The sequence below is a fragment of the Pseudonaja textilis genome, chromosome 3 (assembly GCF_049901715.1).
Source record: "Pseudonaja textilis isolate UNSWEBS1 chromosome 3, rPseTex1.2, whole genome shotgun sequence".
NCBI lineage: Eukaryota > Metazoa > Chordata > Lepidosauria > Squamata > Elapidae > Pseudonaja > Pseudonaja textilis.
In genome coordinates this window covers 107,275,119-107,302,611 of record NC_141992.1, presented here as the reverse complement: position 1 = coordinate 107,302,611, position 27,493 = coordinate 107,275,119, and the positions used below count along the sequence as shown (strand labels likewise).

At 40.0% G+C, this 27,493-nt stretch overlaps 1 protein-coding gene across 1 annotated transcript in view; it reads right to left on the bottom strand.

Annotated features, from left to right (window-relative positions):
- Window positions 1-469: 469 nt before the first annotated feature.
- LOC113448160 (protein FAM200A-like) overlaps window positions 470-27,493 on the bottom strand; it is a 28,033-nt gene continuing 1,009 nt past the window's right edge. The window contains 4 exon segments of the mRNA XM_087930381.1: window positions 470-976; window positions 978-1,554; window positions 4,639-4,911; window positions 5,151-5,219. Coding sequence (XP_087786507.1) covers window positions 574-976; window positions 978-1,554; window positions 4,639-4,911; window positions 5,151-5,219 — 1,322 coding nt within the window. The 3' untranslated portion in view covers window positions 470-573.

The window sequence follows — 27,493 nt, the reverse complement described above, 5'->3', positions numbered from 1 at the left end:
TAACAATGTAAATAATGGACTTAATAGAGAAGTAGGTAATTTAAAGAAAGGGCGCACCCAATTAATAGTTCCCAGTAATTGTTGTAATTGAACTGGTGCAGCATAAGATTGAAATCTTATGTCTTAGATACAAATAAGGAGCTTGCACACACATACACACACACTCCCTTCTAACTCAACTGGTTGGACTAGATATCTCTTTCACTTTCTCCTTCCTCCCTTTCTCTTTCTTTCTTTTTTTTTCAGTCCACTTCCCCCTTGGTGCTGCAAACTCATCCTCAGTGCCCCCCACCCCCACCCCCACCCCCTATAAACAGCATTATTCAGAATAGCAGTTTGCATGACCCATCAAAGAAGATAGTAACAGTAAAATTCAAAATTGTAACAATTGCACATTTATTCAAAATCTAATTTAAAAATCTTTTAAGTTAATGTTAATTCAACAAAATTGTTGAACATGATCCAGTGATACCAGGTTTGCAAAGTCTGATAGTCATTTGTCAAGAACCTTAGTAACTAGTAACTTGGTAAACTCAGTAAAATTTAAGAATTTACTGAACGGTGAAGCAGTTACTAATGTGATGGATGGGCTTGATGAAGTGATACCAGTTTCCTAATGTCTGGTTTTAAGTCACTTAGTAGGAGTCTTAAATCACCACGTTCAGTAATCTGGAGTCGATTTCTTTGCTTGGAGAGAAGTTGGATGACCACACTGAAACCACGTTCCACTAAATATGATGTTGGAAATGCAACAAGAAGCTTCTTAACTACTGTCCATAGTGCAGGACAGCGATCAGAAATTTCCTTCTGTAACCAAAACTCTTGGTACGATTTCTTAAACTTTGGCTTCAGCTCAATGTCATTTTTTAGTTCTATTAGTTGTTCCTCCACTACTCCATCTTCCTCAGTATCTAAAAATGGATTTATCACCCAATCTGGAATTTCCATCAAAAGAAGATCCTGATACTGCTCATGCTTTATGCAGCATGTTCAAATGGTCACAAAAAACATGCAGATCATCATCTTGTATCCCACCTTTCTTTTCTAGCTCAGACAAGTTTGGAAATTGGCATAGCTCACGATGGCCTATATTGCGCTTGAATAGAGCTAACTTTGAAATAAATGTAGAAATGACAGATTTGGTCTTAATAAAATTGACTTCATTTCCTTGCAACTGCAAATTCACTTCATTAAACTTTGTAAACAGTTCTGATAAATAAGCAATGTCATGCCTGATCTCTTTGAGTTCATCACTGAGCAAAGCATTCTTGCCTTCAAAAAACTCCACAACAGTGTCAAAAAAATTGTAAAAGCATCTCAAACAGTTGCCTTTTGATAGCCAATGAACTTCTGTATGAAGCAGCAAATGATCAAAATCTTCATCATTCTCAACACAGAGCTCTCGGAATAGTCGATCATTGAGAGCATGTACTTTAATTTTGTTCACTGCGGTAATGACAATGTGTAATAACTTGTTCAAGCGATCACTGAGAATTTTTGCAACCAGATGTGGGCGATGAATGACACAGTGAATGGTAAAGACATTTGGCACTGCTTTTTTCAATTAAGCAACACACCCATGGTAGCGACCAGTCATTGATGATGCTCCATCAGTTGCACAAGCAAGTATGTTGGTTAGTGGAATTTCCTTGTCTTTGAAGAACTGTTCAACAACATGAAATATTGACTCCCCTTTAGTATCTGTATTTAGTTGCCTTGCAAATAACAACTCGAGTCAAACTTTCGCCTTTAATAAAGTGCACATAAGCAAGAAGCAAAGATTCATTGCCTGGCAAAGTTGATTCATCCAGCTGTAATGCAAAGTCTGTTGTCCGTAGTATGCTGCACAATACATATTCCACATTCTCAGCCATTTCATCTATGCACCTTTGAACTGAATTGTTGCTGAGAGGAATTGTCTTAATTATATAATGTGGTGACTTATGCAAAACAGTACTCAGAATTTCACTAATGGCCGGTAGGATGAGTTCTTCACCAATAGTATGTGGCTTTAGACTTAGCAATCAGCAATGAAATGTTGTATGATGCACGCAAACCATCAGTGTTTTGTTGGGAAGCATTAGAAAACATACAAGACAGTGTTGGGCGCTTTTGAAAATTGTTACAAAGTGATTGAAAAAAAGTTAGATCCTTGTCTGCCTTGTCAGGATGTGCCTTCTTCAAATGTTCGTTCAGTCTGGAAGGCTTCATTGCCTCATTAAAAAATACTTTCCCACATATTAGGGACTAACGCAGCTGCTGGTTTGATGATGCTGGTATAAATCCATACTTCAGATACTCCACACTATATTGTCTACATTTCTTCTTTGATTTTTCTGCTTCTGCCATTTCTGCTCTGAAAATCAGAATAATTACAATATGTGTGTGTTCACATCTGGTTTGAAAAGAGTTACAGTTGCAGGGGGGAGGGGTTAGTAGAAACCTGCTTTTTTAAACCAAATACAAGTGGTCCTTGCTTAATGGCCAGTTGCTTGGCAAGTGTCCTAATATTTATGACTGACCTCCCCAGAGCTACTTGACCTGTTTTGGAGTTTTGACAGCCATGCACACACATACACACACACTCCTTTCTAACCCTGCTGGAGCAGGTCATTGGACTAGAATCGGCAAAGCATCTCTGATTAGATTCTAATAGTGAATAGAATCTAATCAGAGATGCTTTGCTGATTCTTGTTCATTAGCTTTATGTCCGAGTGGAGCAGTGCACCAAATCAATGGGGTGAGCCTGAGAGAAGGAAAGAAAAAGAAAGGGAGAGGGAAAGAGAGAGAGAGAGAAAAGAGAGAAGGAAGAAAAGGGAAAAGGGAAAGAAAGAAAAGGGGATAAAGAAAGAGTGGGGGAAGGACGGGGGGGGAGAGAGAGAGAGAGACAGAGAGACCTGATGCATCAGATTGAAATGAGGTCTGGTTTAGAGGCCCACACTGAAACATCTTTGCCACATCTTTGCCAGAACATTGAAACATCTTTGGCTTCTATTAATTAAAGGTTTTGTGGATGAAACATGGCCAAGACTATCAGGAAGCTCTCATATTTTGTTGAGGCTTAAACAGGATCCATTGGACCAGACCTCCACCCTAAAAAAATTACTTTTCCCCAATGTATTACAGTGCCAATTCTGAATAAGGCAAAACCAAAATGTACTGGTAAATTACAAGAATACACACAAACACACACTCCCTTCTCACCCTGCTGGAGCAGGTGATTGGACTAGAATAGATATTTCATTATATTTTTCCTCCCTCCATCCCTCCTTTATTTTTTTCTTTCTGCCCCTTCCTTCTATCCCCTCTCTCTTTGCCTGTCCCATTTTCTTTCTGTCCCTTTTCTCTTTCTTTTCTTTCTCTTTCTCTCTCTTTCCCACTCTCAGGTTCACCCCATTGACTGCTGCTGCTTCATGGGGTGAGTCAGTGGGGGCCTCGCCTTGAACACAGCAGCAGCGGGACATTTGAAAAGGAGAGCAAAGCCACTCTGGCTTTCCTCCCCTTTTCAAACATCCCGCTGCCACTGCGTTCAAGGCAGGCATATTGTGAAACTGGAGGAAAGCCAGAAGGCACGTCGGGAAAGCGGAGGAAAGCCAGAGTGGTTTTGCTTCCCTTTTCAAACATCCAGCCGCCGCTGCGTTCAAGGCAGGCATATTGGGAAAGCAGAGGAAAGCCAGAAGGCACGTCGGGAAAGCGGAGGAAAGCCAGAGTGGTTTTGCTCCCCTTTTCAAACATCCCACTGCCGCTGCATTCAAGGCAGGCATGTTGGGAAAGCAGAGGAAAGCCAGAGTGGCTTTGCTCCCTTTTTCAAACATCCCGCCACCATTGCGTTCACAGGCTCATCCAATTGACTGCTGCATACTCCAATGCAAGGGGCTCAATGGGGTGATCTGCGGGGCCTCGTCTTGAACGCAGCAGTGGCAGGACGTTTGAAAAGGAGAGCAAAGCCGCCCCGGCTTTCCTCCACTCCCACCGCCGCTGTGTTCGAGGCAGGCACATTGGGAAAGTGGAGGAAAGCTGGAGTGGGCTTGCAGAGTGTAACTCACCTAGATCAGACAGCGGTAGGCGGGCGGGTGGGAAAATGGGAAACGAGCACACATGCACTACATAAGGGCAAGGCGGGCAGGAAATGCTGCCAGCGATTGTTGCGCATGTGCGCAATGTCACACATGTGCAATAAGGACTGACAGCAGAAAATGGAGTGGCAGGGCAGGGCCAGCCAGGGGCCATTTTTGCCAGTTCTTCAACCCACCGGAACGGTAACAACCAGTTCTTGCGAACTGGTAAAATCTCACCCCTGAATTGTGCCCTGCCGCCTCTTAGCAATTCTGGCAGAGGAGCGTACCCGCTCATGCTGCTGCCACTGCCACCAGGAAAGGCCGCAGCGCATCCATGTTGGTAACAGGTGATAAATGAGGAGGGAGGGTAAGGCATGGAAGATCGCGGCATCGGACCCCTTCCCAGCTGTCCCCTGGTCTGTGATGGACCCCTTCCCAGGTGTCCCCTGGCCTGTGATGGGAGGGCGCGATCTCCCATGCTCCCCCCACCCACCCCAGGAGTCTCAAAGTGCTCCCCTCCCCTCTGGCACCTGCTAAGCCTCATCCCACCATGCTTCTTTTCCTTGCCAGAAGCACTTGCACGCCCAGTGGGAAGAAGGCAGCTTGGTGTGGGGCAGAGGGGCGGCGAGCGTGTTGCGGCTCATGGGGTGGGGGGAGCATGGGAGATTGTGCCCTCCCCTTTGCAGCTCCTGGGGAGATCGGGCCTCCCACTTGCAACATCTTCGGCATCTTCGGGCATCGCTGACAGCCGCTTCCTGCAACTCAGGAGTTCCACACTGTTCCCTCTGCTGCTCATCCTCCTCGATGTGCAGAGGCAGGAAGCAGCAGCCACGATGCAGGTTTGTTAGGGAGACTGCAGAAAAAAAATCACCCCCTGACCTGCTTGGCCCCCTGCCCGCCCACCTGGTTGCCCCCATGTCTCATTTAAAGCTCTCATTTAGCTTAGCTTCGAGCAAAAAAAGAAAAATCCCGACCAGCCAGACTTCTATTTCTAAGCAAGAGAGAAAGCCATGGTCACCTGAAGTGGCTCCCCTTGAGTGCGGAGAAAGGTTGCAATTTAATCCCCTTTACCCTCCAAAAGCCTCTTCTAACCTCTCACCTCGTCTCTCAGCACCTCTTCTCCGCGTACAGGAGCCGCATTCTCGTAGTGATTGGCTAGCCCTGCAGCCAAGGGGAAAAGCGAGGAGGAACAGTTGGGGAGACAGGAGAAGCGTCCCCCTTCCCAGCCAGCTGGGGCTCGGCTGTCTGCGATAACTGCTGTTCCCCTTTGTGCGGGCGGAGCCTGACATCTTTTCTCTTTCCTGGCAGTTGTGGTTAAGGAAGCGCCACCACCAGGTACTTTAATGCCTGCCGCAATCCAAAGCTCAGCTTCCTGCTCTCTGTCTCCCTCTGTCACATGTGTCAATTCAGGAGCCATGTGGGGAGGGCTACAGAAGGCTTTGCCCTCCTCCCCCCTCGGTTCATCTCCATGCAACAATGTGTGTAGCCAGACAACTGGGAGAAAGAGAGAGAAAGAGAGGGAGAAAGGGAGAAAGAGAAACAGAGAGAGAAAGATAGGGAGGTGAGAGAGAGAGAGAACGAGGGAAAAAGGGAGAAAGGGTGAAAGAGACAGGGAAAAAGAGGGAGAGAAAGAGGGAGAAAGTTGAAAGAAAAGGGGAGAGAGATAAAAAAGAGAAAGAAAGAGAGAAAGGGAGAAAGAGGGAGAAAGAGAGATAGAGAGGGAGAGGGAGAGATGAGATGTTACTTATTATGGGAAAGGGGAGTTATCTAAGCAAGAGCCCCTTCCTCACTTTACCCCACCTGAAAGGGGTGTGTGTCTCTTTTTGTTGTTATTTGAATAAAATGAAAAGAAAGTAATCCAGTATTTGTACCTAGTGTGGGAAAAGATGGAATGGGGCATTCTCTACACTTAAGTAGGTTTCATCTCTTTCCCCACACTAGGAACAAATACTGGATTGCTTTCTTTTCATTTTATTCAAATGACAACAAAAAACAGTTCAGTTCAGTATGAATTGGCTTTCCAGTCCCTCCTTGATGCACTTTTTAACACTGGATATCTAGTTTAAATGCCAAAGAAAAATCAATGATATGTTTTTCAGACCTTTGGACGTTCACACTGTCAATCATTCACAATATTCAAAGCTATTTGTTTAAAGTAAAACTAACAGGTGTGAATTAAGTTTTAGCTAAAAAATGGATCTTTAATTCCAGAATTTTGTGTTTTTGTAGACTCCCAAGACAATCTTGAATACCCAAAAATGAGTGCAGCATGTGTTGTTCTCAAACTTACAAAATATGAACCAAGAATAGAAAAATTATCGGCATGCATACAATAGCAAATTTCCCCTGAAATCACTGATCAGAGTATGATGCCTTTCTATCATTCCCCTAAATTGACATTTAAAATAGCACCTGGATCCCCATCTGATTCTGCTTAGTACATTCTACTATTTCAAAAACAAATACTGCAATAATAAATCTATAATAATATCAACACATTAGCCCATCAAACTCTATAATTAAGCTAAATATTTTAAACATTTCCTTTAATATTTTATTAAAACTTAAAGTCAGTCATTATTAAACATTTTAACATTATTAAACACTTTAATATTTTAATCTTTTATTAAATCTTGTAAAATTCTAATTTTCTATTTTTAATACAATTACTACAATACTATCATAAGTACTTTGTAGAATCCTTTTTTAAAAAAATTATACATTACCCTTTGTCCCTAATTTTTTTTTTCTTTTTCCCATCTTGTTTTATACCTTTGTGGCTTTTTTCCCCCTTTTCCCTTTCTTTCTTAACCCACCTAACCTTTTTACCCACTCCTCTCCTAACCTCCGCTTTTTTGGCCTCCCCTCTCTGTTGTGTTCTTCTTTCCTTTTGCTTTCTGACATTATATTGATTTTGCATCTTATTTTTCTCTTTCATGGATATTTTTTTAAGTCTTATGTCTTTCCTTTTCGTTCCTCTCTTTCTCTTTTCTTTCTTGATCAAACTTTTGGATTCATTAAAAATGGCTTCTTCTTCCTCCGCTTCCTCCAGCTGTTGTTGAATTTGCTGAAAAGTAGCAAGCGCCATTTCTAAAAAGCAGAGGGCTTCTCCCATAGCGTCCTTGCCTTCTTTCCTTGTTTTTTCGTATTGTTTTCTTAGTTTATCAAGAGATAAAGCCATTATAAACCTTTTCTTCTTCTTTTTCTTTATCCTTCTTCTGATTAAACCAACCAAAATATTTCCAAACTTAAAACAATTCCCCAAAGTCCCAAAGTCATCAAACAGTCCAAGTAAAGCACAAAATTCTTCCCTTTACAATTTCTCTTCCTGGGGTAATATCAGGAAAAAAAACCAATCTGTATTTTAAAGCCTTATTGCAGTTAGCTTCTAGTCTCTTGATCTTCAAGGCATCTCCTCCAGCAAAGTCTTAATATAATTTTTTTTTCCCCAAACCTCTCCCTTCCCACTTGTAGCAAAGATCTTTTAATTTTTACCTTCTATAAGAAAGCAGGTTTTTCAGTGTCCATTTGTTAATTCCGTAAGGGAGGGAGAGTAACTTTCCCTTTCAGCACTTTCATTCGCTGCTTTAGGAAACCTCCACTGGGAACAATGTAGCATCCAAAAATAGTAACTTTCAGGGTATTAAATATATCCTTAGAGTCCCGGTCCAGCCAAAAGAAACTTTCACTTTGTAGCTTCCTCCTTCTTCCTCCTGCACATACTTAAGCCAGTTGCCGGCTTCTTCGTGGTGGCCATTAGAGACCGCCGCTCCACCGCCTTGAGAAAAGGGGGTTTTGCCGGCTGAGGAGTGGGTCTGTGATACCCCCCAACCCCTGTCCGGATCCCCCTTATCTTCGGCTGCCCCAACAGGGCAGCCTTATCCTCCAGATCCGTCAGGATCGGAGGCACCAAGACGGCTAGCATGGCAGGGATTGTGCAGAGTCGCGAATCCCTGCCATCGCCGAAGCCTGGCAAACCGGAAGTCAAACTACACACTGTATTCTTGAAAAAAGAAAAAAATATAAATGTATAGTATAATTAAAACAACAATCCATTCCAATTCAATTCTATCATTAATATTAATATTCATTTAAAGCTTAACATTTTGCACATTACTTTTCAAATAAATATCATACTTCTATGGGAACAATTATAAACCTTCCATAGTGAATTCCCCCCCTCTTCACTTATATTTTATAAAACATTGTCTAATTAAAATGTTCCCGTTCCTTCCTAATTCAATTTTCTCATTTATTTTATTTTATTTATTTTATTCACAAGCATTTCACCAAACCTCACCAACTACTTTATCCCTCTTTTTAATCATGTGTTGTTTCCAATTTTCTAAAATTATTTCTATTACAAATATAACAATACAACTTTATGTACCTTCACAGAATCCCTTTTTCAGTTAGATTTTCACCCATTATCTCTAAATAGGTCCTGTTTCTTTACATCTTGCTCCAAACCTTTGTAACTTCTCTTCCTTTCCTTCTTCCCTCTCTTCTTCTCTCTCCCCTTTCCCCCCGCTGTCTCTCCACCTCCATTTCCCTCTGTATTCCCCTTTTCTGTTGCTTTCCAACATTATATCCACTTTTCAAATTATTTTTCCCTTTTTTGGCTGTTTTTTTAAGTCTTAAATTCTCCATTCGCTTTCCCCCCTTTCCCCTTTCTTCCCCACAGAGTTACTTGTTCATTAAAGATGGCTTCTTCTTTGTCCCAATCTTCTTGTTCAGTCTTTTCTTGTTGTTTCTCATAGTTACAGATCTCCATTTCTAAGAATTGAAAAACAAAGCCTAAAGAGCCCTTCCCTTCTTGTGCATCTTCTTTATATTTTTTAAGTTCCATTTTCATTCATCCAGAAGTGATGCCATTGTAAAAAAATTTAAACAACCACCCAATTGTTTTTAGTCATTCAAATATAATAACCAAAAATCCAAAAGGCACCAAGCAATCCAAATACACACAAGCTGTTTCTTTTTACACTTTCTTCTATTTTTCACTTTCTCTTCCTGGGGTTACTATTTAGTTGCAAAGTTCCAGTTAAAATGTATCTTTTAGAAGTCTTATTGAGATTTTACTTTAGATTCTTTTGAAGTCCAGGCAGTCTCCTCCCTCCAGATCCTGCCCTTATTCTTTTCCTCTCCCTTCCTGCTTATAGAAAAAAACTTTTTTAGTGTCCAGAAATATTTATTGTCCCTTTGGCATTTAATTATATTTTCAGCTTAATTGCCTATTGATGCCAAAGCGGATTTTTCTGATTTCTTATTCAGTTCTCTTAGTTATCAATGTAAGGAAGGAGAGAGAAGAAGAAAAAACTTTCCCTTTTCACTTTCTTTTGCTGCTTCTGACTCTTCTTTGGGAGCGATGTTATCTTTTATAAAATTTAAATTCCAGGGTACCTTAGTTATTGCTTTTTAACCCGGTCAGCCAAAACTTTCACTTCTTATCTTTCTCCTGCACTTTCTTTTCTGGTTGAGTGCTTCTTTGAGGTGGCCATTTCTGACCACCACTCCTACCGCCTTCGGGAAAGGGAGTTTGGCCAGCTGAGGAGGAGAGATGCAGCTCTCCTCAACCCTCCTGGCGATCTCCTCCCTCTTCACCACCTCTACGGGGTGGCTTAGCTCCGAAACCAGCCAGCTCGGGGCGCTCCAGCGGCAAGCCCAGGCAGAAACCACGCACGATCGTGGATTCCTGTCTGTCGCCGAAGCCCTGCAAACCGGAAGACCTATACAAGATATTTTAGACTTCCAAGAGAGGTTCATATACAATTCTCAAAAAACAACAACTGAGAGATGAGATATACAAAGTGACAAGAGACGAACCGCTGATATTTAAGGGAAGCCCTTCAAACCAGAACCCAGGAGCACTGTGGTTTTCTGAGGAGATCTGGGAATTGAAGCAGCAGAAGATATGCTTGGAGCACTGATAGAAGACGGTTAAATTCAACTAAATACATGTTTGAGCCTAAATTGTAAAAGAAGCAAAACATACTTATTTTTCCATTTGTATGGGTATATATTGATTTCTTAAAATTATTTGGATCCCTTATAGGAGGGGTGTCAAAATGGATTTCTTGGAGGGCTGGATCAGCATTGTAGTTCTTGTCTGTGGGCTGGTGGGGTGGGCAGGGAGTTGGCATGGCCTGTTTTTTAGCCCCTTTTTCAGCCTGTTTTGGGCCCATTTTCTGGTCTGTTTTGGGCCCATTTTAGTCCTGTTTTTGGCCCATTTTTTGGCAGTTTTGGGCCTTTTTTTTGGCCATTTGGGGCTCATTTTTTGGCTGGCAGAGTGCTGCAGGAGGCCATGGAGGGTGAAATTGAGGCACGGGGACCCCTCACACATGGATTGTTTTAGCTGACAGAGGCACCGCGAGTTGGTCCTTTCTTATTTCCCGGCTGGCCACGAGGGCTGCATTTAAGCACCCTATGGGCCGGATCCAGGTAGGGAAGGAAAGTCATGAAGAAGGATTAATGTTTATCAGGATTAGTATTTCAGGCATCTTTGGATTGTTCTGAATTGGACACTGGTTGGGAAGATATTATAAGTTACCTGGAGTACGGTTCCTGTCCTATTATATGTGACAGAAAGTTGGGAAGAAAGTGTATGAATCTCAAGCAAATGGACAGGACTCTTGGCATTTTCATCACAGCTACCTATTCTGCATATTACATCCATGTATTGTCCTTCCTGGTTGGTTGTTTTTATCCTAGAGATGACATATGATTGGGCACAAACACATTCTTTATTTTTTAAAAATAAATTTTATTAAGTTTCCAAATTTTTTTTAAAAAATAAAACTTTTGCATCTCCTCACAATTTTCAGTGTATTTACTTATTCCGTTACCATTACATCTTACTCTTACTATAAATCAATATCTTTTATCCTTACAACTCAATCTTCTCCAGGGTATATTTACATATTTACATATTCCCTCATTCTTTTCCTAATTGCCATTTTATTTTCTTTTTATTTCTAAACCACTCATACCAGGCATACCAGGCCCTATAATAAATTGAATCTTCTCTGTCTTTTATTTTCATCGTTAGCCTGTCCATCTCTATACAATCTATTATTTTTTTATAACCATGCCTTCTGGTGGAACCCTTTTTTCCTTTCAGAGTTGTGCGTACAAAATCCTTGCAGCTGTTAATATATGTAACAAAATATATCTGTTTTATTGCATTTTTGTGTTGCTATACCTAATAAAAAAGTTTCCGGATTAAATTCAATTTTCTGATTCGTGATTTCTTCTAACCATTGTCTAATTGTATTCCAATATTTTTTCACTTCCTGGCATGTCCACCAGGTATAAGTGCCTTTTTCTTTTCCACATTTCCAACAATTTGGGTCTGAGTTAAACATTTTTGCCAATCTAGCAGGAGGAAGGTGCCAACTGTAGAACGTTTTGTATTGATTTTCCTTGTATGCTGTGGATGTAATTAATTTGTAATTTGATCCCCACATTCTCTCTCAATTTTCCAACATTTTTCGCCCATACCACCATCGTCTCTTTGATCACCTCTTCTTCCATTTTAAAATCTAGTAGAAAGTTATATATTCTTGAAATCATTTTCTTTTCCATTTCTTGTAGAATATTATCTAATTGATGCTTTTCCATGAAGAAACCAAATTGTTCTTTGACTTTCTGATATCTTGCCTGAATTTGCATGTATGGCCACCAATCTATCTTTATATTTTATTGCTGTAATTCTTGTCTCCTTTTTAATCTTCCTTGTGTGTCTAATAGGTCTTTGTAATTCCTCTTTTTCCCCAGATCCATTGCATTTGGGTAGATTTGTGCTTCCATAGTTGACAACCAGTTCAGTATTTTAGTATAATAATTCTTTTTAATCTTGTTCCATGTCCGAATTAATGAATCTCTAATCATGTGTCTCTGAAAATATGCATGCTGTTTACATTTCCCATCCCATAGGAAACTATGCCACCCTCTCTGCAAGTCGTGACCCTCTATCAACAATATTCTTCTATTTTCCAGGTTGATCCAATCTTTAATCCATACCATAGCCGCAGCCTGATAATACATTTCCCAGTCAGGGAGTCTAAAGCCACCCCTTTCTCTTTTGTCCTGTAACAATTTCATTTTTATCCTAGCTTTTTTCCCATCCCAAACAAATTTACTTATTATTCGATCTAATTCTCTAAAAAAGGTTTTATCCAACCTTATTGGTACAATTTGAAAAAGATATAGTATTTTTTGTAGGGTAGACATTTTAATTGCCGCAATTTTCCCCAGTAGTGATAGCTGTAATTTCCCCCACATTTCCAATTCTTTTTTGATTTGTATTATTAATTTGTCATAGTTATCTTTTTTGATTGAAGAGCATCTTGCTGTTAACCAAATGCCTAAATATTTTACCTTTTTCACACTTTGCATTCCCAATTTTCCTTCTAATTCTTTTTTTTTGCTTATCTTTTAAATTTTTAGTCAATAATTTTGTTTTGTTTTTGTTAATCTTAAGGCCTGTGACCTTGCCAATTTCCTCTATTTCCTTTATTAATTTTACTCCCATATCCTCTGGATCTTCCAGAAAAAATACTATAACATCAGCAAATGCCTATACCTTATAATGCTCCTTTTTAATTAAAGCTCCTTTGATTTCTACATTGTTCCTAACATTTTCCAATAAGTTTTCTAAGGTAAGAATAAAAAGAAGGGGTGACAGTGGACATCCCTGCCTTACTCCCTTGTTGATCTTGAATGTTTCCGTTCTGTCACTGTTCATTATTACACTGGCCGTCTGTGTTGTATAAATTGTCGAAATCAATTTAATAAATTTATTGCCAAATTGCATGCTTTTTAATTGTTGTATTATGAACTGCCAATTAACATTGTCAAATGCCTTTTGCGCATCGAGGAAGACCATTGCCAATTGTTTACCTGGGTTTGCTTCATAATATTCTATTATATTCAATACCATTCTGGTACTATTTTTAATTTGTCTATTCAGTAAGAATCTGTTTTGGTTGCTATGAATGATCTGATTAAGGGTTTTTTTAATCTTTCTGCCATTATGGATATAAATATTTTATAATCAACATTTAAAAGGAATATGGGCCTATAATTTTGAATTAATTGATGATCCGAATCTTCTTTTGGGATCAATGTTATGTATATCTCCCCCATGACTTAGGTAATTTTGTTGTCATCAGTACCTCATTATAGAGTTCTAATAATTGCATTTCTAATTTTTCTTGGAGCGTTTTATACAGTTCCCCTGGGAGACCATCCGGTCCCGGTGTCTTATTGTTTTTCTGTTTCAGGATTGCCTCTTGCAGTTCTCTTAATGTTATTTCCTTGTTTATCTCTTCTTTATCCTCTTCCGGGATCACAGGTAGTCCTTTTCCTTCAAATAATGTTGGATATTTCCCTCGGTATGTCTTCCCTACTATATAATTCCTCAAAAAAACTTTTAACTCAAATATAGATTTGAAACCAGAGATATTTTTATTGGGTATTTTACCTGAAATATATAGTAAAGATTTGAAATACCTGATTGTAAATGTATTAACAGCGGCTAGGATTGTATTTGCTAAAAACTGGAAAAATGAGATACCACCACAGGAGGAAATCATTAAGAAAATATTGGAATGTGCTGAAATGAGCAGATTGACATTTGAAATTAGAGAACAGGATGATAAACAATTTTATAAAGTTTGGGATCTATTCTATCAATGGTTAGACAATAAAGTATAGTAACGAAATTTGTAGACTTTTAGAAAATACTAAATATATAAAGATGTATTCTTTCCTTATTATATCTACAAAATGATTTTAGGATAGATTTGGGATGATAACATGAATTGTCACAAAACAAATTAAGTAAAATATGATTATTTCCTAAAGCATGAATGAATAAAAGTATAGTCAAATGATTGATTAATAATGATACCATTGTATTTAATATTGGATTGAAAATACGAGATCATATACAATGTAATTGTAATTGAAGACTACGAAATGGAAGCACAAAACAATTTGTAAACCAACCGGCACACTGTATGTACATATATGGAAGATGGCCTGACGTTTTTATGTTTGTTTTAAAAACCAATAAAAATTTATAAAATAATAATAATAAAAACAAAACTTTTAACAATGTTTTTTCTTTTCAGTTTGATGTTGTAGCGTACCATCAGTGTCCTTCAATTGTTGGATTGCTCTTTTTTCTTTTTCTTAAGTCTATAGGCTAACTACCTTCCCAGCTTGTTCACGTGTTCAAAATAATTCTGTTTTATCTTTTTCATGTCCTGTAACCATTCATCTTGTGCTAACATATACAATTTATGTCTAATCATTATCCTCTCCGTATTTCCTGTCTTATTATGTGGTGTTTTTTCTAGTGTTTTTTTTCTAACTCCTTAAGAGTATCTAGTAGTTTAGATTGTTCTCTTTTTTTCCCCTTATATCTACATATATTATATGAAATTGCTAGGCCCCTGATATATGCTTTAGTCCTGTCCCGTAGGTTTGGAATTGATGTTTGTTGTTTTTTGTTTTCCTTCAGAAAGAACTCCAATTCTTTTTCCATCATCTTAACACATTCTTTTTCTTTTAGGAACTCCTTGTTTAGCATCCATCTTCTGTTTCTTTTTCCAATCCTTTCCAAATTATTTTAATGGGATTTTGGTCCACCCATGTGTTAGATTCAATTTCTATTTCTTTTATATTACGTTCCATTTCCCCATTTGTCCATAACATATCCAATCTTGACCATAATGTGTGTGGTGCTGAATAGTAAATATACTGTTTTTTGTCTGGATTTCTTTCTCTCCATATATCTTTTAATTCCAATTTTTCCGCCATTTGATAGAATACTTTTGGTAATGTTTTCCTTTTCCTTTTTTCCCCTGGATTTTCATTATTGTAATCTTTTCCTAACTTTGCTATTGCATTGAAATCACCTAGCAGGCATATGTTCTCATATTCCTGTTCTACAAATTTTCTGTATAGTTTGGTATAAATTTTTTCTTGTTTCTCATTCGGTGCATACATCACTGTCAATAACATTTTCTTATAATTTATATAATCTTCTAACATCAAAATCCTACCGTCCTCATCTGCATATACCTGTTTTGCTTGTAAATGTTTTCTAATATATATTGCTATCCCCCTCTTTTTTTGTTGGGCTAGAGATACGTAAAAATCTCCTAACTTTGGTGCTTCTAACAGTTTACTTTGATGTTTCTGGATATATGTTTCTTGAAGGCATATAATATCTAAGTTCAGTTTCTGTAGTTCAGTCATCATTTTTTTCCTCCTAATTTGTGAATTTAAACCGTTGATGTTAATGGAAATCAATTTGATTTCTTCCACCATCTTACTCTATAGTTGCTTCTTGTTGAAGCTTGTTTGGTGTCTTGTTCTTACGCCTTCTCTTTCCACTTCTTCCTGCCTCTTTCTTAAGCCACCCTGTAGAGGTGGTGAAGAGGGGGTAGATCGCCAGCAGGGTCGAGGGGAGCCGCATCTCCTCAGCTGGCCAAACTCCCTTTCTCGAAGGCGGTAAGAGCGGTGGTCAGAAATGGCCATCTCAAAGAAGCACTCAACCGGAAAAGAAAGTGCAGGAGGAAGATAAGAAGTGAAAGTTTTTGCTGACCAGCTTAAAAAGCAACAACTAAGGTACCCTGGAATTTAAATTTTATAAAAGATAACATTGCTCCGAAAGAAGAGTCGGAAGCAGCGAAAGAAAGGGAAAAGGGAAAGTTTTTTTTTCTTCTCTCCCCTTCCTTACACTGACAACTAAGAGATCTGAATAAGAAATTGGAAAAATCCGCTTTGGCATCAATAGGCAATTAAGCTGAAAATATAATTAAATGCCAAAGGGACAATAAATATTTCTGGACACTAAAAACGTTTTTTTCTATAAGCAGGAAGGGAGAGGAAAAGAATAAGGGCAGGATCTGGAGGGAGGAGACTGCCTGGACTTCAAAAGAATCTAAAGTAAAATCTCAATAAAACTTCTAAAAGATACATTTTAACTGGAACTTTGTAACTAAATAGTAACCCCAGGAAGAGAAAGTGAAAAAAGAAGAAAGTGTAAAAAGAAACAGCTTGTGTGTATTTGGATTGCTTGGTGCCTTTTGGATTTTTGGTTATTATATTTGAATGACTAAAAACAATTGGGTGGTTGTTTAAATTTTTTTACAATGGCATCACTTCTGGATGAATTGAAAATGGAACTTAAAAATATAAAGAAGATGCACAAGAAGGGAAGGGCTCTTTTGGCTTCGTTTTTCAATTCTTAGAAATGGAGATCTGTAACTATGAGAAACAACAAGAAAAGACTGAACAAGAAGATTGGGACAAAGAAGAAGCCATCTTTAATGAACAAGTAACTCTATGTGGGGAAGAAAGGGGAAAGGGGGGAAAGAGAATGGAGAATTTAAGACTAAAAAAGACAGCCAAAAAAGGGAAAAATAATTTGAAAAGTGGATATAATGTTGGAAAGCAACAGAAAAGGGGAATACAGAAGAGGAAAATGGAGGTGGAGAGACAGGGGGGTAAAAAGGGGGGAGAGAAGAAGAGAGGGAAGAAGGAAAGGAAGAGAAGTTACAAAAGTTTGGAGCAAGATGTAAAGAAACAGGACCTATTTAGAGATAATGGGTGAAAATCTAACTGAAAAAGGGATTCTGTGGAGGTACATAAGATTGTATTGTTATATTTGTAATAGAAATAATGTTAGAAAATTGGAAACAACATATGATTAAAAAGAGGGATAAAATAGTGTAATTTAGTGAAACGTTTGTGAATAAAATAAATGAAATAAATGAGAAAATTGAATTAGGAAGGAACGGGAACATTTTAATTAGTCAATGTTTTTTAAAATATAAGTGAATGAGGGGGGAATTAACTATGGAAAGTTTATAATTGTTCCCATAGAAGTATGATATTTATGTGAAGAGTAATTTGCAAAATGTTAAGATTTAAATGAATATTAATATTAATGATAGAATTGAATTGGAATGGATTGTTGTTTTAATTATATTATACATCTATATTTTTTTCTTTTTTCAAAATACAGTGTGTAGTTTTAGAATGTACCAAGCAGAATCCGAATGGAAGTTATGTATTATATTAAGTGTTATAATTTTAGGGGAAAGATATAAAGGCGTCATACTCCAATCAGTGATTACAGGAGAAATTTTGTTTAATGAGAAAAGATTGACAGTTGAAACAGGACAGGCAAAGAATATAAGTACAATGATTTGAATTGAGATGAAATAAATAAAATAAAATTAAGAAAGTTAAAAGAAGGAAGAAGCTATATAGAAAATGTAGAATAGTAATAAGATATGGAATGGAATATAAAAATGAGCATGATCTTGAATTTGTGTCTGTACGAAGAGATGTAACCCAGGATTATGCTGCTTTTTTATGTTTTATGTTTTGTTTGTTTGTGTTTGTTTTTAAAAACCAATAAAATTTACAAAAAAAAATAAAAATAAAGAAGATGCAGAAGAAGGGAAGGGCTCTTTTGGCTCCGTTTTTCAATTCTTAGAAATGGAGATCTGCAACTACGAGAAACAACAAGAAAAGACTGCAAAACAAGAAGACTGGGACAAAGAAGAAGCCATCTTTAATGAACAAATAACTCTATGTGGGGAAGAAAAGGGGAAGGGGGGAAAGAGAATGGAGAATTTAAGACTTAAAAAAAACAGCCAAAAAAGGGAAAAATAATTTGAAAAGTGGATATAATGTTGGAAAGAAACAGAAAAGGGGAATACAGAAGAGGGAAATGGAGGTGGAGAGACGGGGGTAAAAATGGGAGAGAGAAGAGAGGGAAGAAGGAAAGGAAGAGAAGTTACAAAGGTTTGGAGCAAGATGTAAAGAAACAGGACCTATTTAGAGATAATGGGTGAAAATCTAACTGAAAAAGGGATTCTGTGGAGGTACATAAGATTGTATTGTTATATTTGTAATAGAAATAATGTTAGAAAATTGGAAACAACATATGATTAAAAAGAGGGATAAAATAGTGTAATTTAGTGAAACGTTTGTGAATAAAATAAATGAAATAAATGAGAAAATTGAATTAGAAAATTGGAAACAACACATGATTAAAAAGAGGGATAAAGTAGTTGGTGAGGTTTGGTGAAATGCTTGTGAATAAAATAAATAAAATAAAATAAATGAGAAAATTGAATTAGGAAGGAACGGGAACATTTTAATTAGTCAATGTTTTATAAAATATAAGTGGGGGGGGAATTAACTATGGAAAGTTTAACTATGGAAGGGAGAAGCTATATAGAAAATGTAGAATAGTAATAAGAAATGGAATATAAAAATGAGCATGAACCTGAATTTGTGTCTGTATGTAACCCGGGATTATTCTCCTTTCAAAAAAGATGTTTTACTTGTATTTCTTTTTGTGAAAACTCAAATAAAACTTACAAAAAAAAATAAAATAAAACATCTTGCATAGTTGGTATATATTCTATATACCTCGTTGATTTCCCTTAGAACCTCTTGGCCCCCTGCTATGAGATCTGCTATTAATTTGGGCAAGTCCTCCCCCCCTTTCTTCTGTTACATTCTGAAATCTGAGGAAGAAATCAGCCTTTTCCATCTCCAAATATGCAATTGCCTCTTCTAATTTCCTGTTCTCTCCCATTAATTTCTGTTCTATTGATTCTACTTTCTTATCTGTTTGTTCGACCTTTGCCTCCACTGCTTTCATTTTATGTTCTGTCTTTACTACTGTTTGTTGGATTGTATTTCTCGTCTAGTTTCCATATTTTACCTTTCATTTCCCCCATTTCAGTTTTAAAGTCTGCGTGGTTTCTCACCATCGTTTCTTGTATTTGAATTTGCCATTTGAATTGTTTGCATATTTGATACCTGACTCACCTTCTCAGGATTCAGCATGCCCTCTATCGAACGTTGTCCTACTGGTGATGTTATCGTTGATGTTGGGTTGGATGTTGTTTTCTTCCCAATCTTAGCGGTAGTTGTTGTGGTGGATATCTTAGGCTTCCCAAATCTACCTATTTTCTTAAGAAAGTCTTTCAATATGTCATCTGTTGTATCAACTCCCTTCTGTGTTTTCTATGTTTTTCTCTTCCCTTTTATCTTATTCTAATCCCTTCAGTTTATCACTACAAGGTCTAATATACTTAATAATGTCTCTCCTTAATTTTATGCACACTTTATATATATATATATATACATATGTATGTATTTATACAACAATGTAAAACTAAATATTATTATTGTTTATAATCTATGATAGTCTGCAACCCTCTTAATATTCTAATCTTATTTAACCCTTTTAATAAATTAAGTATAATTCTAAATATAATAGCTTACATAGTAAACATATGTAATTCAATAAATATAGATAAATATGTGTTTGATTTTTTTCTTATATACTATATCTTATAACTTTCTTATAGTTCAATTAAGTCTATGAATCAATATATAGCCATTAATTAGTTGTACATCAATTGATTAATTAGTTGTTATCCCAGGTATCAAATTGTGGAAGGATATAAAGGATATATAGGGTATAGCAGTTATAAAGAATGTAGCAATCTATCAAATAGGATACATAAATTAATTATTCTTGCAAGCAAGCAATTTTTTTTCCAATATATACTTTTGAATTTAATACTTAGAAATTATTCAGCTTTCTTTTTCTTCTTTTTTTTCCCCTTTCTTCTGCACACCGTCACATTACTTTCCTCATTTTCCTGTTTCTTCAGTCATCTTTAACTACTTAGTCACTTTCACTCTCAAATTGCACAGTCATAGCTTTCTATCAAAATGGTTCCACTCTCCGTTCAACTACAGTTCTCCGTTAAAGTTCCAATTGTTCTCTCTAAGGTCTCTTTTCTTCTCTACTAGTAATCAATCCAAATCATAGAAATTTTAAGTTTTTATTCAGTCTCGATCTTTTCTTCTGTGGTGCTCTCTCTCAGCTGTCAAACTGTTCTGTTTCCTCCTCTCCCTTTCACTCTGCTATCCCCCACCAATTAGCCGCTGTATTCACTCTCTCCGGAGACTCCCTCTGTCACAGTCTTTCACAGGGCTCTCTACTCTCACCTCTCAAAAACTGTCCCAGTCTACCATTTTTCTTCTGATGTCTTGCATTGATCCACTTTCCTGCTTCCTGATCCAAGCTGGCTGTCACAGCTTCGGACCCACCATAGATGCCGGGTTTCTTTTGTGCCGGATTCACAGAGCTTCCCCTTGTCGCAGTGGGAAGTTGCTTTCCTCCACTCTGCTCCTAGGCTTCCCCTTCTAATTCATGTGTCTCTCCAAACTTCATGATGCCTCTCAGAGCTTCCAAGCATGAAAATTCAGATACAGGATTGCAGAGATCGCTCTCCTGCTCCGCTCCGCCATGACCTCACTACTGGAAGTCCTGGCTACAAATACATTCTTTAATGTCAGGCCTACCTGATTTGAAGGCGGGGGTGATATATCCTTGCCTGAAGACCAAAGGACCTTTTGGCAAGGCCTGCGAGGCCAAAAGACCAACAACAGTGGTCTTTTTGAGTGGCAGCAGTTGTCAGCCTTCAATATATGTTTCCTTCGCATCTTTTGGCTGCCATAGTAATGGGTGTGTGTGTGAAATAATTGGGCTTTGTGGGTGTGGTTGGAGGTTTAGAGAATGAACTGTATAATTTGGGGAAAAACTTTATTGTTTATGTTAACTTGCTTGCTTACTGCGCAATTGCAACTCTATCAAAATAAGCCAAGGTTAACGGGCAGATGACCACTGGAAAATTTCCCACATGACATTATACACAACTTCAATTGGATGGAGAGTTTGAACTATTGTGGTGGAAAAGTTGCCATCACTTTGTATATGTGTTTTTCATGCACAATTCCTCAGATTCAGAATTCTTTTGATTTCCATTAATATTTTTTCTTCCGAGGGGGTCAGAAAGCAATGTCCAATCCAGCTAGCGACCAAGAGGATTTGGGAGCTACTGGAAGACCAGCTTCCCTGCTTCTAGATGCTTCAGGGAAGGCTGAGTTGCTAGCAGGGCTACATCTCTATGAGAAACCGGCAGTCAGACCCAGATGGTCTCTGGGTGTTGGATGGAAGGAGCTGGAGGAAGAACCCCCTCCAAGGGTGACAATTACTTGATGATGTCAGGGAGAGGAGACTTGGCAGGAGGAACAGAAGAGGAATCTTCTCTTAGCTCAAGCCCTAAATCTTCTGAATGAAGCTGTCGGAGGAATCCAACCTGATCAAAGTTAGGGGGGAGGTAGCCACAGCAGTGGGAGCCCAGCCAACCATCCCCAAAACTCAACCTGGCCAGTTCAACAGGCGGCAGCAACCCGGGGCGAGCAATTGGCAGAAGGCGTCAAGCTCCAAAGGTGCCTCCGTTGGAAGTAAAATATGGAAGGGATCCCAAGTTTCTTCCCAGCCCAACTTTGGAACCACATGGAAAAATATGGCGAGGATTTTTCCTCAGAAGCAGCTAAAGTGAGATGTGTTACCAGGGCTTTGGAAGGAACAGCTGCCAAATGGATGGTGACTTTGCATGTTGATAATGCCCCCCAGTTGATGAATTACAACCTGTTCATGGCAGCATTGCATGCCAGGTTTGAAGACTCACTTGCAGAACGTAAGGGTAGGATTAGGATGAAAACCATAAATCAGGGGCAGAGATCAGTGGCTGAATATACCCAGGAATTTAGAAAGCTGGCATGCCATATTCAAGGCTGGTCCCAGGGGGCCCTGACAGAAGCTTTTAAAGATGGGTTGAATGAAGATATTTATCAAAGCTGCATTGGCAGAAAGGACCCCAGCAACCTGCAACTCTGGCATGTTTTGGCAGCAGAAGTCGAGATCGATCTGACCTGAAACAGATGCAGGGGTGGCCTTGGTTGGAGCAAGCCCTCCCTCACCAGCCCTCGAGGAGCCCCACAAGGGAGGATTGGCAGTAAAATCCAAGACCACCGCATGCTCCTGATGTGGGAAGGAAGGTCACCAGGCTGCAGACTGCTGCGCTAAGCTGGAGCCAAAGGGGGTGCCAGTGAGAGGAAGAAAACCTGAACAAACTCCAGTCAAGCCGTGCAAAATAGCACATAAAGTGGAGGAGGTTGTAGAGTTCGCCCCTCTGAAAGGAGAGGAGCTGGGAAGTTTGACCTCTTCTGGCAAGAGTGAATCCAAATCTGAAGACGATTGGTAAGTCCAAATAAGGGTCCAATGACCATCCCAGTGAGATTAAGTTCGTATCAAGGAGGGGAGATGAATGAAAAACTGCTTTCAATTTCCCAATGGGATATTTCCAATTCAACATTCTCCCATTAGGCCTACTGGGGGCTCCTTCTGTATTCATTCAAGTGATAAATGAGGTTTTGCATGAACATTTATACAAAGGGGTACTGGTTTATCCTTATCGTTATCCTTATCCTTATGATATCCTTATCTACCCTGAGACTCTCAACGAGCATGTGAAATTAGTACAGACAGTTTTGAAAAAACTTCGAGCTGCTCAGCTGTATATGAAATTATCCAAGTGTGAGTTCCACCAAAAGAAAATTGACTATTTAGGCTACTGCATATCACATGATGGCATAGAAATGGATCCGGGGAAAGTTTGGGCCATTTTGGAATGAGCCTCTCCCTGCACCAGAAAGCAATTGCAAAGTTTCCTGGGATTTGCTAAGTTTTACCGTCAGTTTATCCCAGCCTTCGCAAAGATTGCACTGCTTATTACAAACCTCCTAAAAACCAAGGGGGAGGTGAAACCGAAGCCCAGTAGACTGCTAGAGTGGTCCATGGAATGTCAAGCTGCTTTTGAAAAGCTAAAATGACTTTTTGCAAATGAACCGATGCTAAAGCATCCGGACATGGATGCCCCTTTCATAATCCAAGCTGATGCAAGTGATGTAGCGGTAGGGCAGTGCTACTACAAACAAACGAGACAGGGACTCTGCAACCATGTGCATACACCTCCCGTAAACTAACCGAAACGGAAAGAAAATGGGCCATTTGGGAAAAGGAAGCTTTTGCTGTCTGTTGGGCTCTGTTAACCTGGATGAATTTTCTAGAGGGGACAAAACATCCCTTTGAGGTGTGGACAGATCATAAAAATGTAGAGGCTCTAAAACGCCTTAAAAATTGGCGCCTAAGCAAGTCCACTGGGCACTTTACTCCAAATGGTTTGATTTCTCATTGAAGTATATTCTGGGGAGAAGAACTTCATGGCGGATGCATTGTCTAGATTACCTCAATATAACACTGCCCATCCAGAAATGATCCACCCCATTGTCCTGACTAAACAATTAGCGGCTCCAATGGTTACTAGAGCCCAGAAAAAAGGAGAAGTTGATTTATCAAATAATTTATCTGCACAGTTAAAAGAAGCTTTGAAACTAGATGATTGGTTCCTGGCCCATTCAAATAACTGTACGATTAGATTGACATGGGTGGGAACTAAATTGTATGTGCCAGCAAAGTTGAGAAATCCCATTTTACAACAAGCTCACGATTACAAAGCTGCTGGACATTTTGAGTTCGTGAAAAACCTACATTTGGTTAAATGGCAATTTTGGTGGCCTACTTTAAAAAAGAACATTGAAGCTTATGTGGCTAGTTGTCCTATCTGTGCTTCAGCCAAACGACCACCTGGTAAACCATCTGGCTTGCTACAAAATGTAGCCAAGCCAACTGCCCCATGGACTTTATAGTGGAATTACCTGAAAGCAGGGGAAATACAGTTATTTGAGTGGTAACGGACTTGTTTTCCAATTTTATACCTTGTGCAAAAATCCCATCTTCAAAAATCTTAGCTAAACTGTTTATTTTACATGTCTATAGGTTACATGGTGTTCCTGAACGGATAATTTCAGATAGAGATGTCCAATTCACCTCGAACTTTTGGAAAGAGTTCCTGAAATTATTGGGCTCCGCCCAGGGCTTAAGTTCCACCCACCACCCACAAACCAATGGGGCTTATGAGAGAATTAACTCGGTGTTGGAACAATATCTTAGATGCTATATAAATTATCAACAAGATGATTGGTTCGACCTATTACCATTTGCCGAGGTAGCATATAACAATTCGGTTCACAGTAGTACTGGCTTTACCCCATTTAAAGTTTTTCGGGGCAAGATTTGGACCCATATCCGAGCTTCCACAGGAGAAACTCAATGTTCAGTCATTGAGCGAATGGATAACCCAATTCCAGCTTACATGGCTGGTTACCTGTAAAGCATTGGATGATGCTCATCAGGCTCATAAGAAACAAGCTGATAAAAAGAGAGCTCCACAAAAACTATACAAGTGGGGGACAAGGTTTTCTTGTCCACTAGATATTTGCAGACCACACAAAAGTCTAAAAAATTGGGCCCCAAATATGTTGGATCTTTCCCAATTGAACGGATTGTGAATCCTGTGGCAGTCCAATTGCAATTACCTAAAACCCTTAGACGGGTTCATCCTGTTTTTCATGTCAGTTTGTTGAAACCTGAACATACCTCTGATCTGAGGCTTGCTTAGGTCAACCCTCCAGTTCCTCTCTTGATTGAGGATGAACAACATTTTGAAGTTAAAGAAATTTCAGACTCAAGGAGACAAAGAGGTCGACTCTAGTATGTAGTTGTTTGGAAACACTTCCCTCCTTCCCAGTCAGAATGGGTAAATGAAAGGGATGTTTGAACTCCTAGGCTCATACAGGCATTTTGTGCAAAATATCCTGACAAACCTTGAAATTTTGTAATGCTTGTAAAATGTATTATCTTGTATTCTCTTTCCTTTATAGGGCTAATGCCTCTTTTGCAGGAGGGCTGAATGCCAGCCTTCAAGATTCCTTTCTTTTCCTTCGCATCTTTCGGCTGCCATAGTAATGGGGGGGATGAAATAATTGGGCTTTGTGGGTGTGGGAAATGTGCTAGAGGTTTAGAGAATGAACTGTATAACTTGGGGGAAAACTTTATTGTTTATGCTTACTTGCTTGCTTACTGCGCAGTCGCAACTCTTTATCAAAACAAGCCAAGGTCAACGGGGAAGCGGGGGCAGCGGCGGCGGGGGCAGAAGCAGCAGCAGCAGCGGGGGCAGAAGTGGCGGCGGCGGCAGAAGCAGCGGCGGGGCAGAAGTGGCGGCCGGGGCAGAAGCAGCGATGGGGGCAGAAGCGGCGGCGGGGGCAGAAGCGGCGGCGGGGCAGAAGCGGCGGCGGGGGGCAGAAGCGGCGGCGGGGCAGAAGCAGCGGTGGGGGCAGAAGTGGCGGCAGCAGCAGGGGCAGAAGCGGCAGCGGGGGCAGAAGCGGCGGCGGGGGCAGAAGCGGCGGCGAGGGCAGAAGCAGCGGTGGGGGCAGAAGCGGCGGCAGCGCAGGGGCAGAAGCGGCAGCGGGGCAGAAGCGGCGGGGGCAGAAGCGGGGCAGAAGCAGCGGTGGGGGCAGAAGCGGCAGCAGCGGCAGGGGCAGAAGCAGCGGGGGGCAGAAGCGGCGGGGGCAGAAGCAGCGGTGGGGCAGAAGCGGCATGGTGGCGGGGCAGAAGCGGCACGGGGGCAGAAGCAGCGGTGGTGGCGGGGACAGAAGCAGTGGCGGGGGCAGAAGCAGCGGCGGCGGCGGGGGCAGAAGCAGAGGCGGCGGGGGCAGAAACAGCGGTGGTGGCGGGGACAGAAGCGGTGGCGGGGCAGAAACAGCGGCGGTGGGGGCAGAAGCGGTGGCGGGGGCAGAAGCGGCGGGGGCAGCAGTGGCAGCGGCGGGGGTGGTGGGGGCAGAAGCGGCGGCGGTGCCGGCGGCGGCAACAGCAAGAGGTGGGGCTCTGACGGCGCCCGCCTTTTGCTGCTTGGCCTGGCGCCCGCCTTTTCTCTTGCTGCTTGGCCTGGAGCTTGCCTCGCCCCGCCTCGTGCCTGCCTCTCCTCCTCCTCCTTGCTGGCTCTGGCACGATGGTTGGGGTGGGCACTGGGCCACATTACGAGGCGACCTGGGCCGCAGGCGGCCCGTGGGCCGCGGGTTGGACAAGCCTGCTGTACATAGTAGTACTGGGTTTACCCCATTTAAAGTGGCGTCAGGACAAGATTTTGTACCCATACCTGAGCTTCCTCGTGAAAGGCCTAACATCCAGTCATTAGACGAATGGATATCTCAACTCCAACTTAATTGGCCAGTCACTCGTAAAGCATTAGATGACGCACATCCATCTCATAAGAAGTTTGCAGACAAAAAGAGAACTCCACAGAAACTGTATCAAGTGGGCAACAAAGTTTTCCTGTCCACCAGATATCTACAAACCACTCAAAAGTCGAAGAAACTTGGTCCTAAATATGTGGGTCCTTTCACGATTGAACAGATCGTAAATCCTGTGATAGTCCAACTGAAATTACCGAAAACTCTTCGACGAATCCACCCGATCTTCCATGTTAGTTTGTTAAAACCTGAACATACTTCTGGTTTAAGACCGACCCAGACTGATCCTTTTATACCATTGCTGATCGAAGGTGAACAATATTTTGAAGTTAAAGAAATTCCGGACTCTTGTAAATAGAGGGGTCGGCTCCAATATCTCGTAGCTTGGAAACACTTCCCTTCTTCCCAAGCCGAGTGGGTCGATGAAAAAGATGTTAGAGCCCCTAAGCTGATCAAAGCCCTTCATACAAAGTATCCTGATAAACCCTAGAAATGTACCTGATTATTAATTAGTATCTTTTATGTTTCTTTTTCTCTTTTAGGACTAACGTCTTTTTTCTAGGAGGGCCGAATGTCAGCCTTCAAGATCTTCTACTATTGCTTTGCATCTTTTGGCTGCCATAAGTAACGGGGGGAGGAGGGGATAAAGTCTGGGAAGCGAGCTGGAGGTGTTACATTCTAGTGTTGTATAAAATGAGGAGGGGGGAGTATAAATTCTTGCTTAGGTTTCTATTTCTCGCTTAGCTTTCTTTTCTCTGCGCAGCTGCAAACCTTTATCGAAATATGCCAAGGTCAATGGACAGAGGCCTCATCACCACCTGAAGATGTCCACATGATCATATTCACAACTTTTAATTGGAAGAATCATTTGAACTATTAGGGTGGGAACATTTCCATCACTTTGTATATGTGATTTGCACGCCTAATTTCTCAGATTCAGAATTCTATTATTGCGACCACTTCATTTTCAGTAAAAGATATCTTTTCTCTAATCTAAGGAGTCTAAGTATTTCTTTCTTGAATTTTGAATGGAGCACTACCTGACTTCTTTCTTATTATATCTACAAAATGATTTTTGGGATGATAATATGAACTGTTATAAAATAAACTAAGTAAATTATGATTATCTTGTAAAACATGAATGAATAAAAGTATAGTCAAATGATTGATTAATAATGATACTAAGGTATTTAATTTTTGATTGACAATATGAGATTATATGCAATATAATTGTAAATGAAGACTATGAAATGGAAGCACAAAACAATTTGTAAACCAACCGGCACACTGTATGTATACCTACGGAAGATAGCTTGATGATT